Here is a 13,666-nt window from a genome sequence, read left to right as displayed (position 1 = left end):
GCAAGCCTTAATTCTTACATGTACCTTCATCTGGTGGACTTGCAAGATCATAATAATGGGCTGGACAGATATACCTCATAGAGGAGTTATTTTTAAAAGCCACTGGTGTTGTAATCTTTAACTACTTTGGCCAATCTTTACCTACTGAATAAGAGTATCCAGAGCTCCTTTACCCACAACAAACCAAGAAAAGCATATATGTAAAAACAAAACCAGATAGAAAAGACACAACATGACTGAAGAGAGGAGCTGGCTCTTACCTTTCTCCCACCTGACATCTCCCTCCGTGACTGATTCTGCAAATGCTGGTGTGTTCACTGTAAGAACTTCCTCCCCTGTAGAAGATACACATATATGCATTAAGCAAAACACTTTACATTTAGCTATTTCAGACTCTGGGACATCTATGGACAGATGCCATTTCTATAAACTTCTTATGCCTATAACTCCCTCCTAAAACGTCTATGCTGGCCTGTTCATACACAATGCTAAGTAATGTGGTTTTTATTTAAGAAACCAGAAGTTGTCCCACAGATGATCAAACAAATTACGGCTTGCTTCTCTAAAGTCTGGCTTGCTTTCCAGCTGCTCTTACCTTATGTCTTTCTGGTTTGGAGAGCATTTGGGACAGGGTAGTCAAACAAACCATGGTTAAGGAAATGGGCTGGGTTCACACATAACACATAACCATGGCTTCAGATTGTGGTTTGTTGGCAGTAAACAAGATACAGAAGCTACTGGCCTGGGTTCACACCTACTGCTAAGCTACAGTTTAATAAACCATGGTTTAGCATTATATGCAAACCAGAGCAGTGCCATCTCTTTTTTCCCTTTGAACCCCATCTTCAAACCCACCTCTTCTTCAGATAATTTCCCCCTCCTCTTCTTTAATACTAGAACTTTGAAGTCACCCAACAAAATTATCTGCAGTAGGTTCAGGACATATTCTTCTAGTTGCTCTTGCCTCTCCAATATCTCCCAAACTGGTGATTCAAATCATAAGCTCTTCAGGACAGAGAACTGCCATTTGAGTTTATATTCTTCTGTAGAACACCATTTATACTGTTGACATTAAGTAAATAATAATACTGGAACTGAAACACAGGAAAACAATCAGAAAGCGAAATAATATGCCAGAGTGCAACCTACTGTACTGCAGAACAATCAGCACTTTGACAATAAACACAAATCTAGTCTATTACTTTGTACTCCCGCACAACAATTTATACCAAGAATGAAGATATAGATGACTCAGGAAGCAAGACAGGAAGGGAATCTGCAGGTAGAGTTGCCCACCCCAGCTGCATATATCGGTTACTTACTGCACACTGTGGTAGTTCTGAAATAACGGAAAGTGAAGATACGGGAGCCATTTACCCTGTAGACCAAGAAAGAAGAAGAGATCAATTGATGATCTGCAGGAAGTAGCATAGATTTTGCATTTGTCTGTCTTGGTTGACTGGATCGTCAATCAGCAGCCCTGACAATATTAGCCTGCTCAGTGGGGCAGATGAATTTACAAAACCTCAGTCACCATGGGTCTTATTACCTGAAGCTTAGAGGGGCCATAGCTCAGTGTCAAGAGTATATGCAGAAGATCCCAGGTTCAATTCCTTGTATCTCCAGCTAAAAGGATCTTGGGAGGCACGTGCTGGGAAAAGCCCCTACTTGAAATACTCAAGAGCTGCTGCCAGTCTGAACAGATAACAACGGGCAAGATGGACTGATGGTCTGACAGGATGAGATGTTCCACAATTCACTTCTGTAGTTTCCTCAGAATTCTTACCAGATGTCTGCAGAGAGGCTGCTAACTAACTTTTACAGCAATGAATATCTTACTATAGAAAAATGATAAAAGGCTCCAATCCCTCCCCCCTTCAGTTTTTAATTACAATGAGCTGGAGCATTTTCATATATAATCCTTAACTGCTCAAACTGCAGAGCCTGTGTTTTGAAACGGCAGCCTAAGCTCCCATGATATACAGAAAGACAGGGCTGTATTAGGCCGCAATCCAATACACACTTATCTGGGAGTAAGTCTCATTGAACCCAATGGAGCTTACTTCTGAGTAGACATGTACTGGACTGCAGCCTCTGTAGTACTATTCAGTAATTCTGCAGTCACACCACACAAGCTGGGAACTTGGTGCTGGGTGCAGAACTGAACATCCTGAGAACCTCACATTTTGTTGGAAAAGCCACACAATTCTAGCCCTTATGGCTATAAAGATAGGGTTGCAAGTGGGAGATCTCAGAAGTCAAGGGGACAACAAAATAAGACTCCCAGCGGTCAGGGCTTCAGTACCTTACCAAGCTTGTTGCCCCTTCCACAGCTATTATTTATTAAATTTATATTTATTTCCTGCACCTTCCTCCAAAGAAGCCCATGGCAGCAAACGTGTCAATACTAAAACAATTAAAACTTCTAAAAACAGTTTAAAACTAGCGGAATATATTATGCAAAACTGACTTAATTCAAATAATTTATACAGTTCAAGAATTCTGCTACTCTTGGTTCAAAATGTGGGCTACTATGGTGCAGGATGTTTTGGACGCAGAGAGTGTAGCTACCCCTCCCTGACTCTAATGTAACCAGGAACTGTGGCTGTAGGAGCTACTCCCAAACCTTAGTATGTTGTAACAGTTTACATTTTCCGTCTTCTAAGTTGTATACTTACAAATGCTTCCTGTTGTTGGCATAAGCTGGCCCTTGGCATCGAGAGACATCTATAAAGTAGAAAGCACTTCAATGAGAAATCTAATTACATTATATCATTTATTATCGTAACATGTGCATTACAACAAAAAGGGTTAATAAATGCTATAAAAGAAATAGCAGCTGCCATTAGGTACAGGTAGTATCTATAAGTCTCCACGCTGTTATCCTAGCCGTCGACAATCTTTATGTGTTTTTATAAAGGATATCAGCCCCAGTATCAGGAGTGTCAACCAGAGAGATAGACAAGGTTAGTATCCATCAAGAAATGACGAATGCACTAATGCAAGATTTCTTTCTTCAAAGATTTTGCAGAACTTCCTCCAGCACCACACCACCCAGAATCATTCTATTCATCTGTATTTGGGGAGAAATGTCTAGATAACTTTGCACGTCCTGAGATCCTTCCCTATTCTGGGAAAGAACAAAAATGTTTACCAATTTTAGAAATTATTATTTATTATTATTTATTAATTAAATTTATATCCCGCCCTTCCTCCCAAGTGGCCAAGAAAGATTTAATTATTTTGGAAGTGCTAAATTTAATTCTCTGTAGAAAACACAGGAGGCCTCCAATTTCAACTGGAGGAACCAAGCAGACTTTACTTATTGTTCCTTTCTTTACAGTTCTGTTCTGACAAAGAATGATGGTAAGGCTGTAGAAAACAGACAATCCCAACTTATTTCACAGTGATCCCAAGAGAATTTAAACACAGACAAGTTATGGCAGAATTGGTTATGCCACATGTCTTTTATTCAAAACAATTCCCACAAACAAGACTCTAGATACCAATTGATCCATCTCAGGAATTCTCCATGTAATGTAATATAAACCAACCCATTCTGAGACACGTTTCAGTATATATGGGCTCAAGAAGTCATTATTCGAGCAGAAGCATTACATCAGAATCACCTCTAAGATCTCCTGCAGGCAACGTACTAAGTGTTTTACTACAAATTTTTGCATTTTGAGCACAATTCATGGAGAACTTCTCCTGCACAAAGTCAGTGAATGGGAAATGCATTAGAGTATCTTTGCTTTTTCATAATCTCTCACTTATCTAACTGGTGTAGGTTAGAAATACTATGCTCATCCACCTACCCATCCCTAATATCTGGGCAGGAAACAGGAATAATTTCTTTATTCTTTATTGTGGAAGCTGCCAAAGACGGTAAAAAGGGGATTAACTGATGGTTATGCTTGCTTTGTGTTTTGCTCACTTTCAAATATTCTGAGCTAATCTGTGCTACACAGCTATCAGACATCTCTATGGAAACATGAAGTTTGTTTCATACTTTCTTTAATCTTTACTACTTTTAAAATCACTTTTGACTTTAAGGAAAAGGAAAATTGATTTTATTCTTTACTGTAGTTTCTAACCAAGTTTTGGTTAGGTTTTTTGTGTCACTGTGATTATGAAACACACAAGCTATTAACCCCAAATATAAAACTCACCAGACAGTGAACGCCTCCCCTGTAGACAGTTCCCCTGCCAAAGAAAAAGATTATACAATCACTAATGCAAAAGAATAGTCAGGAGTAAGTCAAGACAGGCTCATCTTGTCACTCTATTCCAAACTAGAGAATAAATATACTGATGACTCAATAGGCCATAATGGCACCTCCTCTCATCTCTAAGGTGTGCCTACCCTAGTCTGTCAGAGAAAGTAAGGCCCAGACTTACTCTTTCATGCACCCCTTCTGCACAGAGATAAAAAGACATCCAAAAAGTCTGAAACAAGATACCAAATTTCTCTGTTTGCTGTTCTCCTTCATGTTCACAAAATGAATGATTTTCAGTGCAATTCTAGACATGTCTACCCAAAATACGTCCCATTTAGTTCAATGGGACTTACTCCCATGTAAGAGTTGCAACCGTAATGAGCAAGAGGAAAGGGCTCTTGAAACCTTGTTATGTCTTTCTCTGATAGGATACAATATTCAGATATGACAGTTTTATATTGCAAAATAGGGTCCTAGTTTCAAAATCCTATTCACTAGTTATTTGGCACCAGAGTATTCCAGCTGTCTTTTCAATCAGCTCCATTGGCATCTTAAATGTGAAGGAACATATGCCTGCCATCCCAGCCTTGGTAAAATTCTATACAGCGCAGGTGGAATTGATTTTAGTATCCTATTAAGTGTCTAAAGGAGCATGTCTGTTTAACCTGGTAAAAGCCATCTCAACAAAAGGGATTATTTGGCTTCCAAGGAAATTCTTAGCTGTCAGCACAGCCATTCTCCTCTCTTTTGGCATCATTCCTGGATTGTTGCCCCCAGCCACAGGACAAATTCTACGATCAGGCTTCACCGGACAAAAAGACCAAAGCTGATGGCAACTCCGATCCCAATTCTGAGGTTCCAAGACGGCACCGGCACGAGAGCAGCTTCCCACGGTTCCGCTGCCTCCACTACACACTGGGGCTCTTCAAAGACACCGTGGACTTGCGCAGCAGCGAGGAGCACTTTCTATCCTGCCAGGAATACCACCAGCGGTTTGGACACCGGCCCTGACCGTACTACCTGCTCTGCCACCACCCGCTACGCTACTACAACTGTGATGGCGAGAGCAAGGCACCTCAGCAGGTGTGCCCGTGCACTGTCTTGGCCCCATTTGTACTATCGTCCGCGCCGTAGCCTGTGGCTTCTTCGATCCAGTGCTGCCCGCCGGTGACAACAAGCCGATGACAACTGGCCGACCAAGGTTTGCATCTACCCGGTCTATTTGTTCCATCCACAGACGCTGCCGGGGAGTTGTTCGGCCAGCCCGAGAGGAACTTACAGTGGCGCCTGCCACCCCGGGGGAGCTGTGGGATTGCGGGGCCTGGGAGCTACCGCTGCAGCATCGGAGGGCCCACGGGACAGACCAGTTGATTGGCCTACCGGTTACCGCTACCCAGTTTTCACTTTACCGGTGGCATTGTTGTCCTGGGCCAGGGCATGCAGACGGAGACACCCAGCATTAAGCTGCTCTACTCCTGGCCTGAGCCGCAGGCTGTCGCCGTTTCGGACTGGTGTACTACCCCTTGAAATAGCTATAAGTTCAGGTGAAATGGAATGCCTTTCCTGGATATTTTTTCTTAATTAATGTTACTTGCTATTTAATTTAAGTTTTTGTATAATGTATTGCTTTATTGATGTATAGCCTTGTTGATGTATTTTTATATTTGTGTTTACTTTTTCTGTAAGCTGCTTTGAGGGCCATTTGGCCGAAAGGCAGGGTATAAATAAATATTAACATAACATAATATGCAAAGCATTCCCATTCAAGTTATCATGAAGCCTAGGAGTTTAATATTTCAACATGGGAAAAAAGATTTCTAGGAAGAACATTACATCTAGCACTTTTGATCCAGCAGATAAGACTTTACGATTACTTTTATTCATTAAAATATTTATATACTGCTATTCATAAAAAATCAAAGGGGTTTACAACATATGTAAATACAAGATAAAACCATATAAAAATTTAAAATCAGAAATCATATGTTGCAGAAAGATATATTCTCAATTGCTTCATTAGCCTGGTGCCATAGAAAAGTTTTCAGCAGACATTTAAAAGTCAGAATAGAGGGTATCTGCTGAATCTGATTTCTTCTTGTCAAATGAGCCTTGCCAACTCAAGGGATGACCAACAATAATCTTGCAGGTGATCTCAGTGAACGAGCTGGGATATAAATTCATGAGGTCCCTAACCGTACCCTGAACCTAAGTTGGTATTACGTATCACCCTTGTAAAACCAGTTATCTCTAGAAACAGAAATGAGGAAAAAGTGGGTGCTATCCAATGTTAATCATACTCAGAGTAGACCCATTGAAAATTTAAGTCCATTGACTTCAATGGGTCTACTCTGAGTATGACTTAGTTGGTATCCAAGCGAGTGTGGTGCAGTGCAAGGGGTGGGTTCAAATTCTTGCTCATCCATGAATGCTGTAGTTAATCTCGAACAGCGCTAATTTCTCACCTGTAATCGTAGCTTACTTCAAAAAATTGCTAAGGACATATGGTGACTAGATAAAGCTTCTTGAGCATGGTCCCATGGATGATTAACTTTATAATTAGGCAGAAATTCCTATTCTGATCAGCTACACCAGGTTATAAAGGCTACAAGACAAACTCATTTTCAACTACTGATTTTAGCTTCTAGCTATTATGTAGTATTCTTGGCTGCAGATTACTAGGCTTAGAAATGTCAAAGTCCAAATATATTTCAGGATGTGAAATATAGAGTATTTAGTAGTTAAAATAAACAAATCATAATACAAGGAATCTGATCAATAGTGGAGACTACTCTGTCTTTCTCAGTATACCAACCAGAACTCCTTGATGGAACTGAAGCTTCATCTTACATGGCTCCTCAGTTTTCTCATAAATTTATAAAACATATAACAAAAGTGAGATCCACTGGTGCCTCTCATGCGACCTTTCACACACACAAAACCCAGAGACCATCCTGTCAAAAAAGAGATGTTCTCACTTGTGGAAGAAACTGACCCCACATTTATGCAGCAATAGACTCAGCTTTGATAAAAACAACTTATGAACCCATGCTGTATATAAACTACCTTGGGCATTCTCAGAATTCTACTCCCATCAGGAGCACCAAATGGACAATTTAAGGTCACATCATATCATCCCAACATATTATAGGAGGAACAAAGTAAACATGATTGTACTGCTATTCATACAGCATCTTAATGATTTTTTTGGGGGGGGGAATGAGACAAATCTAAATTGCAAGGGTCTCTTCAATCTTTAGGCCCTGTTATTATCAATGTAATTTTTATTCAAAACCCCAAACTTCAAGATCACGTAACATGCTGCAGATAGTCTGGGATCAAAGGCTATGGTTACCCAATGCAACATCTCCAAATATCATATACACTCCTAGAACACATTAATCCCATAGCTATGCTTGTGTGCATATATGACAGTTGCTTTTATTTCTCTTGAAATACCATAGATTCAGAAGAAAATAGGTTTTCTGTCCCTAAATGGAGGAGTCTAAGCACTGGTTAATTCTCATACTGGAACAGGAAGGACACCAATTAAAACACAGTACAGATGAAGAAAATACAACACAGGTCACTGTCCTATTTGTTGTTTATTTCTATCAATATAACAAAAGCAAAAGTGGCTGGTTCAGGGGCACTAAAGTTATGTTATGATCTAACTGGGTGTTACAAAGGGGTAACAGGTGCATTTTAACTAGACATCAAGCCTGCCCAGACCCTATTTACCGTCAGTCCAAGCTAAATGTTGAACTTTTGGTTCAGTTTTAAATCTACTCACATTCTACACTTAATTCCCATTTACTCACCACACACTGCCCACTCTCAACAAAAAACCCATTCCCAGGGGCTAAACTGAACTAAACCCCTTCTAAATGACTACATACTGATATATGGCACACCTCTATAATTGTGCAACAGCAACTTGTATTTTTGAAATTAGGCCCTTGTGATCAAAATGGCTGCAGCGGCAGCTGGATGAAGCTATAAATTTAGAGCAAAGAAGCCATCTCAACAAGCAAGAGGAGAGTCTGAGCTGACAAAGCATCAAAATAACAAGAGACTTAGGCAGCTGTGAGACAGTTCAAACAGCAGAGCGAAGAGGGCAGGGCATACTACTCTTCTCACCCCCCATTTTTTGATGTAAACTCCCAAACTTCCAAGTAAAGAAACTCAGATAGCAATAACAAGTATGCAGGTGGAAAGCCAGCAAGGATGTGGCTGCTATCAAGTGTATATCATGTATGAATATCTGTCTATTGGACAGAAGTCATGGGTGTATGCTCAATGCAATGAGTTCCTGGCTCTCAGGAATAAGTTCATTCAAAACCAAGGTAATTGATCTGGGAAAGATGAGAAAGGCAGAGATGTCAGTGGGCAAGCCCTTAAGGGACATGAGAGCTGCATAGCACTCCCAAAGTGTCAGCTCCTCTACTGTCATGAGAAGGAGGGCATTACTCTAAGGAAGAGAAAAACAATTGCTTAGCAGGAACCCATTCCTTGAAAGATGAACAGATATCCTCTCATGCCAAGGATACATCTGAGGGGGTGGGGAGAAACTCCTGGTAGTGGGCAATTCGATCATTACAGATATAGATTGCTGGGTTACTGCATGGTGACTTGCCTACCTGGTGCAATGGCACACATCATCTACATAGCCCAATAAGTAGCGCCTGGAAGGATTCAGTGGTTGTGCTGCATGTTGGCATCAGTAAGCTGGACAAATGTAGTTGTGTGCTCCTGGAAGCAAAATGGTTATGCTGAAAGCCATGACCTTCAAGGTAGCTTTCTCTGAAATGCTACCTGTTCCATGCAGAGCCAGCCGAACAGGGAGAGCCACTGAGTCTTAATACGAGGATGGTGGTGTCAGGAAGACAGTTTTGTGTTTGTTAGACAATGGGAAAGGTTTTGGGACAAGTCAGGCCTGTATCAAAGGGACAGCTCCACTTGAGCCAGAGTAAAACCAGATTACTGGCACTTACAATCAAAAAGGTGGCAGAGCAGCTTTTAAAATGATCACAGGAAGAAAGCTGACAGGAGCAGACGACATCAATTTTGTGATAAATCATCCCTAAGAGATAAGGGTGAAAGTGTGTGATTATCCAAATGGGGGATGTAGAACTAGGCAATGAAAGTGCGGAGAGATGTGTTAGCATTTCAAAGAGGCTAAAGTGGCATGGAGGAAAATGCACATTCCAGAGACATTTGGAAAAGGTTACTGTGTAGATATTTATATTTTACTGCTAGAACCCTCTGAGACAAGTGGGGTGAGCTGGAGTTCTTGATTTTAAAGGGGAGCATAGGGTAATCTTGAGATGGAGAAAGAAATTAAGGAGGCATCCAAAGGAAGAAGTGTTGTAGCAATGGGCACCTTCAATTACCCTCACGTAGACTGGATAAATGTGTGCTCTCATCTTGAAAAAGAGGTAACATTGCTGGATTCCCTAAATAATTGTGTCCTGGACTAGACAGTAATAGAACCAACTAAAAGGAAAACGACCCTAAGGAAGTTGAAAGAGAAAGTGGAGAGTCAAATATCCCCAGAATGCTTGGGGGGGGGTATTCAAAATCACAGTAACAGAAGCTCAGCTATACTGCATACTACAGATCAGCAGAGATACTACCAAGGCCAAGAGGATGCCAGCATGGTTCACCAGCAGAGTCAAGGAAGGTGTTAGACACAAGAATATGTCTTTCAGAAAATGGAAGTCTTGCCCAAATGAGGAGAACTAAAGAACACAAACTTTGGGCCCCTCTAGACATCCTTTTTATTATGCATTCATGATAGTATCAGGACAGTTACTTGCGATCCCATTTTATATACTGTTTCTGCCTCCAAATGTTTCAAGGCGGACATACTGCTTTGTTTCTAGTTGGTGCATGTCCTGCAGCATTCTGCTGAAATCCTGTAACTTTTCATACCTCAAATGTCCTTGGGTGGGGGGGTCCTGTTTTTGTTGCACTGTAACACACAAATGCCCTTCCAGAGAGCAATAATGGAGTAACATTGGGAAAGCATCACAGAACAACTAATAAAATAGAATGATGCATGGAGGATCCTGTATACATTTACCACTAACTAATATAGTGTGGTATAGTGGTTAAGGTGCTGGACTACAACCTGGGAGACCAGGGTTTGAATCCTCACACAGCTGTGAAGCTCACTGGGTGACCTTGGGCCAGTCACTGCCTCTCAGCCTCAGAAGAAGGCAATGGTAAACCACCTCTGCATACTGCTTACCACAAAAACCCTATTCATAGGGTCGCCATAAGTCGGGATCAACTTGAAGACAGTCCATTTCATTTCAATATTGCATCAATAACATGTTGCAGAATATACCCTAGGGGAAACACACACCTCTGGCAGGTAAAAACTTGAGAAACATATCACTAAAAACACCAAGGGTACCAACAAAAAATTCTTCAAAACACATTAGAAGCAGGAAACTGGCTAGAGAGGCAGTTCAACCTTTGGTCAAGTAAGTCAAAAGTGTTCTAAATGGAAGGAGACGGCAGCAAAAAAAGAATAGATTCATTTTATCTGTCTTCACTGTGGGAGATGGAGGACAGATCCTGTGCCTATACTTTCTTAGGAAAGGAGTCTGACGTAGGGAGGCAAATTGTGGTAGCAAGAGAAGATGTTCTACACCTTACTGACAAATTAAAAATGAACAAATCACTAAGCCCCAATGAACTTGCCCCTAAAATCAGCTTCCATAATTTAAGACTGGAAAGTGACTGATGTAAAACCAATTTCAAAAGGGATCTAGATGGGATCCAGGAAATTATAGGCCCATTAGCTTAACATCTGTTTTAGTAAAACTGGTGGGGTGAGTTATTAAAGCCAGAATTACCAAGCATACAGAAGAACAAACCTTGCCAAAGAACAATCAGCATGGCTTCCACAAAGCCAAGTTCTGTCTAACACTTTAGGTTTCTTTGAGTGTGTCAATAAGCATGTGGACAGGGCGATCCAACAGACACTGTGTACTTGGACTTTCAAACAGTTACGATAAAGTTCCTCATCAAAGACTTCTGAGCAAGCTTCAATGTCATGGAATAAGACGGCAAGGCCTTATGAATGAGTAACTGGTCAAAAAACAAAGTAGTCTCAAAATGAAGGGATGAAGAAAGTAGAGTTTCCCAATGATCTGTATTGTGACTAGTGCTTTTCAACTTGTTCATAAGTGATCTGGAACTGAGGTGAGCAGTAAGACACCCAAGTTTAGTTGATGACACCAAATTGTGTAGGGTGGTAAAAACAAAAAAAGAATTACAAGCACTCCAAAAGGATCTCTTCAAAGTGGATGGATAGGCATTAAAATGGCAAATGGGTTCAATGCAAGCAAGTGTAAAGAGATTATAATTGAGGCAATCCCCCCCCCAATTTCACATAAGTAATGGCAGGCTGAAATTTTTCCAGTGCTGTATTTTTCTGCCGAAAACTTTCTAATTCGTAAGTTCATTAATAACAATGAATGGATGCCGATTGCAAATACAATATTAGACAAGCTTGGCACTTTCCAAGTTGTAATGAATGTTTTTCAGGTGATTACTGCAATGCGCTCTATGTGGGGCTGCCTTTGAAGACAGTTCGGAAACTACAGCTGGTGCAGAACGCGGCTGCTAGACTGCTGACGAGGACTAGGCGGTCCGCACATATAACACCTGCTGTGGCTCGTTTGCACTGGCTGCCTATCCGTTTCCGGGCTAAATTCAAAGTGCTAGTTTTGACTTATAAAGCCTTACACAGCGCGGGACCACAATACCTAGTGGAACGCCTCTCCCATATGAACCTACCCGTTCACTACATTCAACATCTAAGGCCCTCCTCCGAGTTCCGACTCACAGAGAAGCTCAGAGGGTCGTAACAAGATCTAGGGCCTTTTCAGTGGCTGCCCCCGAATTATGGAACAGTCTCCCCGATGAGGTTCGCCTGGCGCCTACACTTTTATCTTTTCGGCGCCAGGTGAAACCCTTTTTATTCTCCCAGGCATTTTAATCTATTTTTAAGCTTTTAATGTATATTAGGTTGTTCATTGTTTGGTCTTTACGCTCTATTGTTTTGTGATTTTATTGTATTTTATCCTATGTTGTTCACCGCCCTGAGAGCCTTCGGGCTGTGGGCAGTACATAAATCGAATAAAATAAAATAAATAAAATAAAAAATAATTATGCTAGCTAGTATGTGAGAGAATATGTGTCACTGATTTGTATTTATAAGCGGGAGCAGAGGAAGTGGGGAATGAAAACAATTTATTCATTAAAGAATCAGGAATTATGTCAATCACAAGCACAAACAGTTGTCTTTAGCAAAAGCAAACATGGTTCCACTAGTTCTAAGTGAAGACTTGTCTGGGTATGAAATGGAACTAGTAAGTAGTGACAGCAAAAAAAAGTGGAAGTGCTCCAAACCTCAGTTGAAGGGAGATGAACTCTGCTGAAATAGTTGAATGGCTGTGGTTGTCAGCATATTATGCAGAGTTGTTTGTGAGTGTGCTGTTGCACTCGTGGTTAAGTACTGTATGGACTTCCCATAGATATCAGAACAGAATGTTGAACTAGATGGGTCTTTGCTTTGATGCAGGACTCTTATGCCATGATACATTTATTATTGTGAATGAAGGCCTTGTAACTCGTTTCAGTTTACACACAAGTCTCTCAGCTCCATTCTCCCCAATATACTGCACTGCTCCAAGGACTCAATTTCTTCTGCTATCCTGAAAGTTTCACACTATTCTTCCTTCCAAGAACGTTTCCTCCGCAAGTAGTTAAGCCCTTCCATGCTCAGCTACTCCTTTCAGTTTTTCCTTCCAAGTGTAGGCAGCTTACTGATACATTTTAGCTTCTCCTCCTCCCAAAAGATTCAACAGTGGTCTTCATAAATTCAGCACCACACAGTTCTTCTCCCGAGTAAAGTAGTAATCTTGCCAAAATTGTTTTCCATATATTCCTTCTCAGTTTGGCTTATACTGAAATCTAAATTTATCATATTCTCATCATTCAAGTCCACAACTTCCAGTTCATCTTATATTCCTGCCTTTTATTAACAGCAACAATCCCAAATTTGCCCATTGCTTCAGTTCTTTCCTCTAAACTTCAGTATACACAGCAGGGCTGTGGAGTTGGTACACCAGACCTTCGACTCCGACTCCTCTATTTTTCTGCTGTGCGACTCCGACTCCTTCATAAATGGCAAATGTACCACAAGGCATTTCATCACTACCATGTGAATCCAGAGCTTGGAAAAGTTACTTTTTAAAACTACAACTCCCATCAGCCCCAGGGATTGGGCTCATGGGAGTTGTAGTTCAAAAAAGTAACTTTTCCAAGCTCTGGATTCACGTGGTAATGATGAACTGCCTTGTGCTACCATTTTACTACAGTAAATTTGTTATTACTAGTTAATATACATTTGCCATTTATGAAGGAGTCGA

The 13,666-nt window shown here is 40.9% G+C and overlaps 1 protein-coding gene across 1 annotated transcript in view; it reads right to left on the bottom strand.

Moving 5' to 3' along the window:
• Positions 1–13,666, bottom strand: part of DLST (dihydrolipoamide S-succinyltransferase) — a 31,641-nt gene that overhangs the window by 16,102 nt on the left and 1,873 nt on the right. Inside the window, exons 2-5 of the mRNA XM_061611751.1 lie at positions 4,173–4,206; positions 2,679–2,727; positions 1,323–1,378; positions 261–335 (exon numbers count right to left, since the gene is read on the bottom strand). Coding sequence (XP_061467735.1) covers positions 261–335; positions 1,323–1,378; positions 2,679–2,727; positions 4,173–4,206 — 214 coding nt within the window. The remainder of the gene's footprint in view (positions 1–260; positions 336–1,322; positions 1,379–2,678; positions 2,728–4,172; positions 4,207–13,666) is intronic.

The sequence above is a fragment of the Rhineura floridana genome, chromosome 2 (genome assembly GCF_030035675.1).
Source record: "Rhineura floridana isolate rRhiFlo1 chromosome 2, rRhiFlo1.hap2, whole genome shotgun sequence".
In the NCBI taxonomy this organism is placed as follows: domain Eukaryota; kingdom Metazoa; phylum Chordata; class Lepidosauria; order Squamata; family Rhineuridae; genus Rhineura; species Rhineura floridana.
The sequence above is the reverse complement of the archived record's forward strand: the minus strand, read 5'-3'. Positions and strand labels throughout refer to the sequence as shown.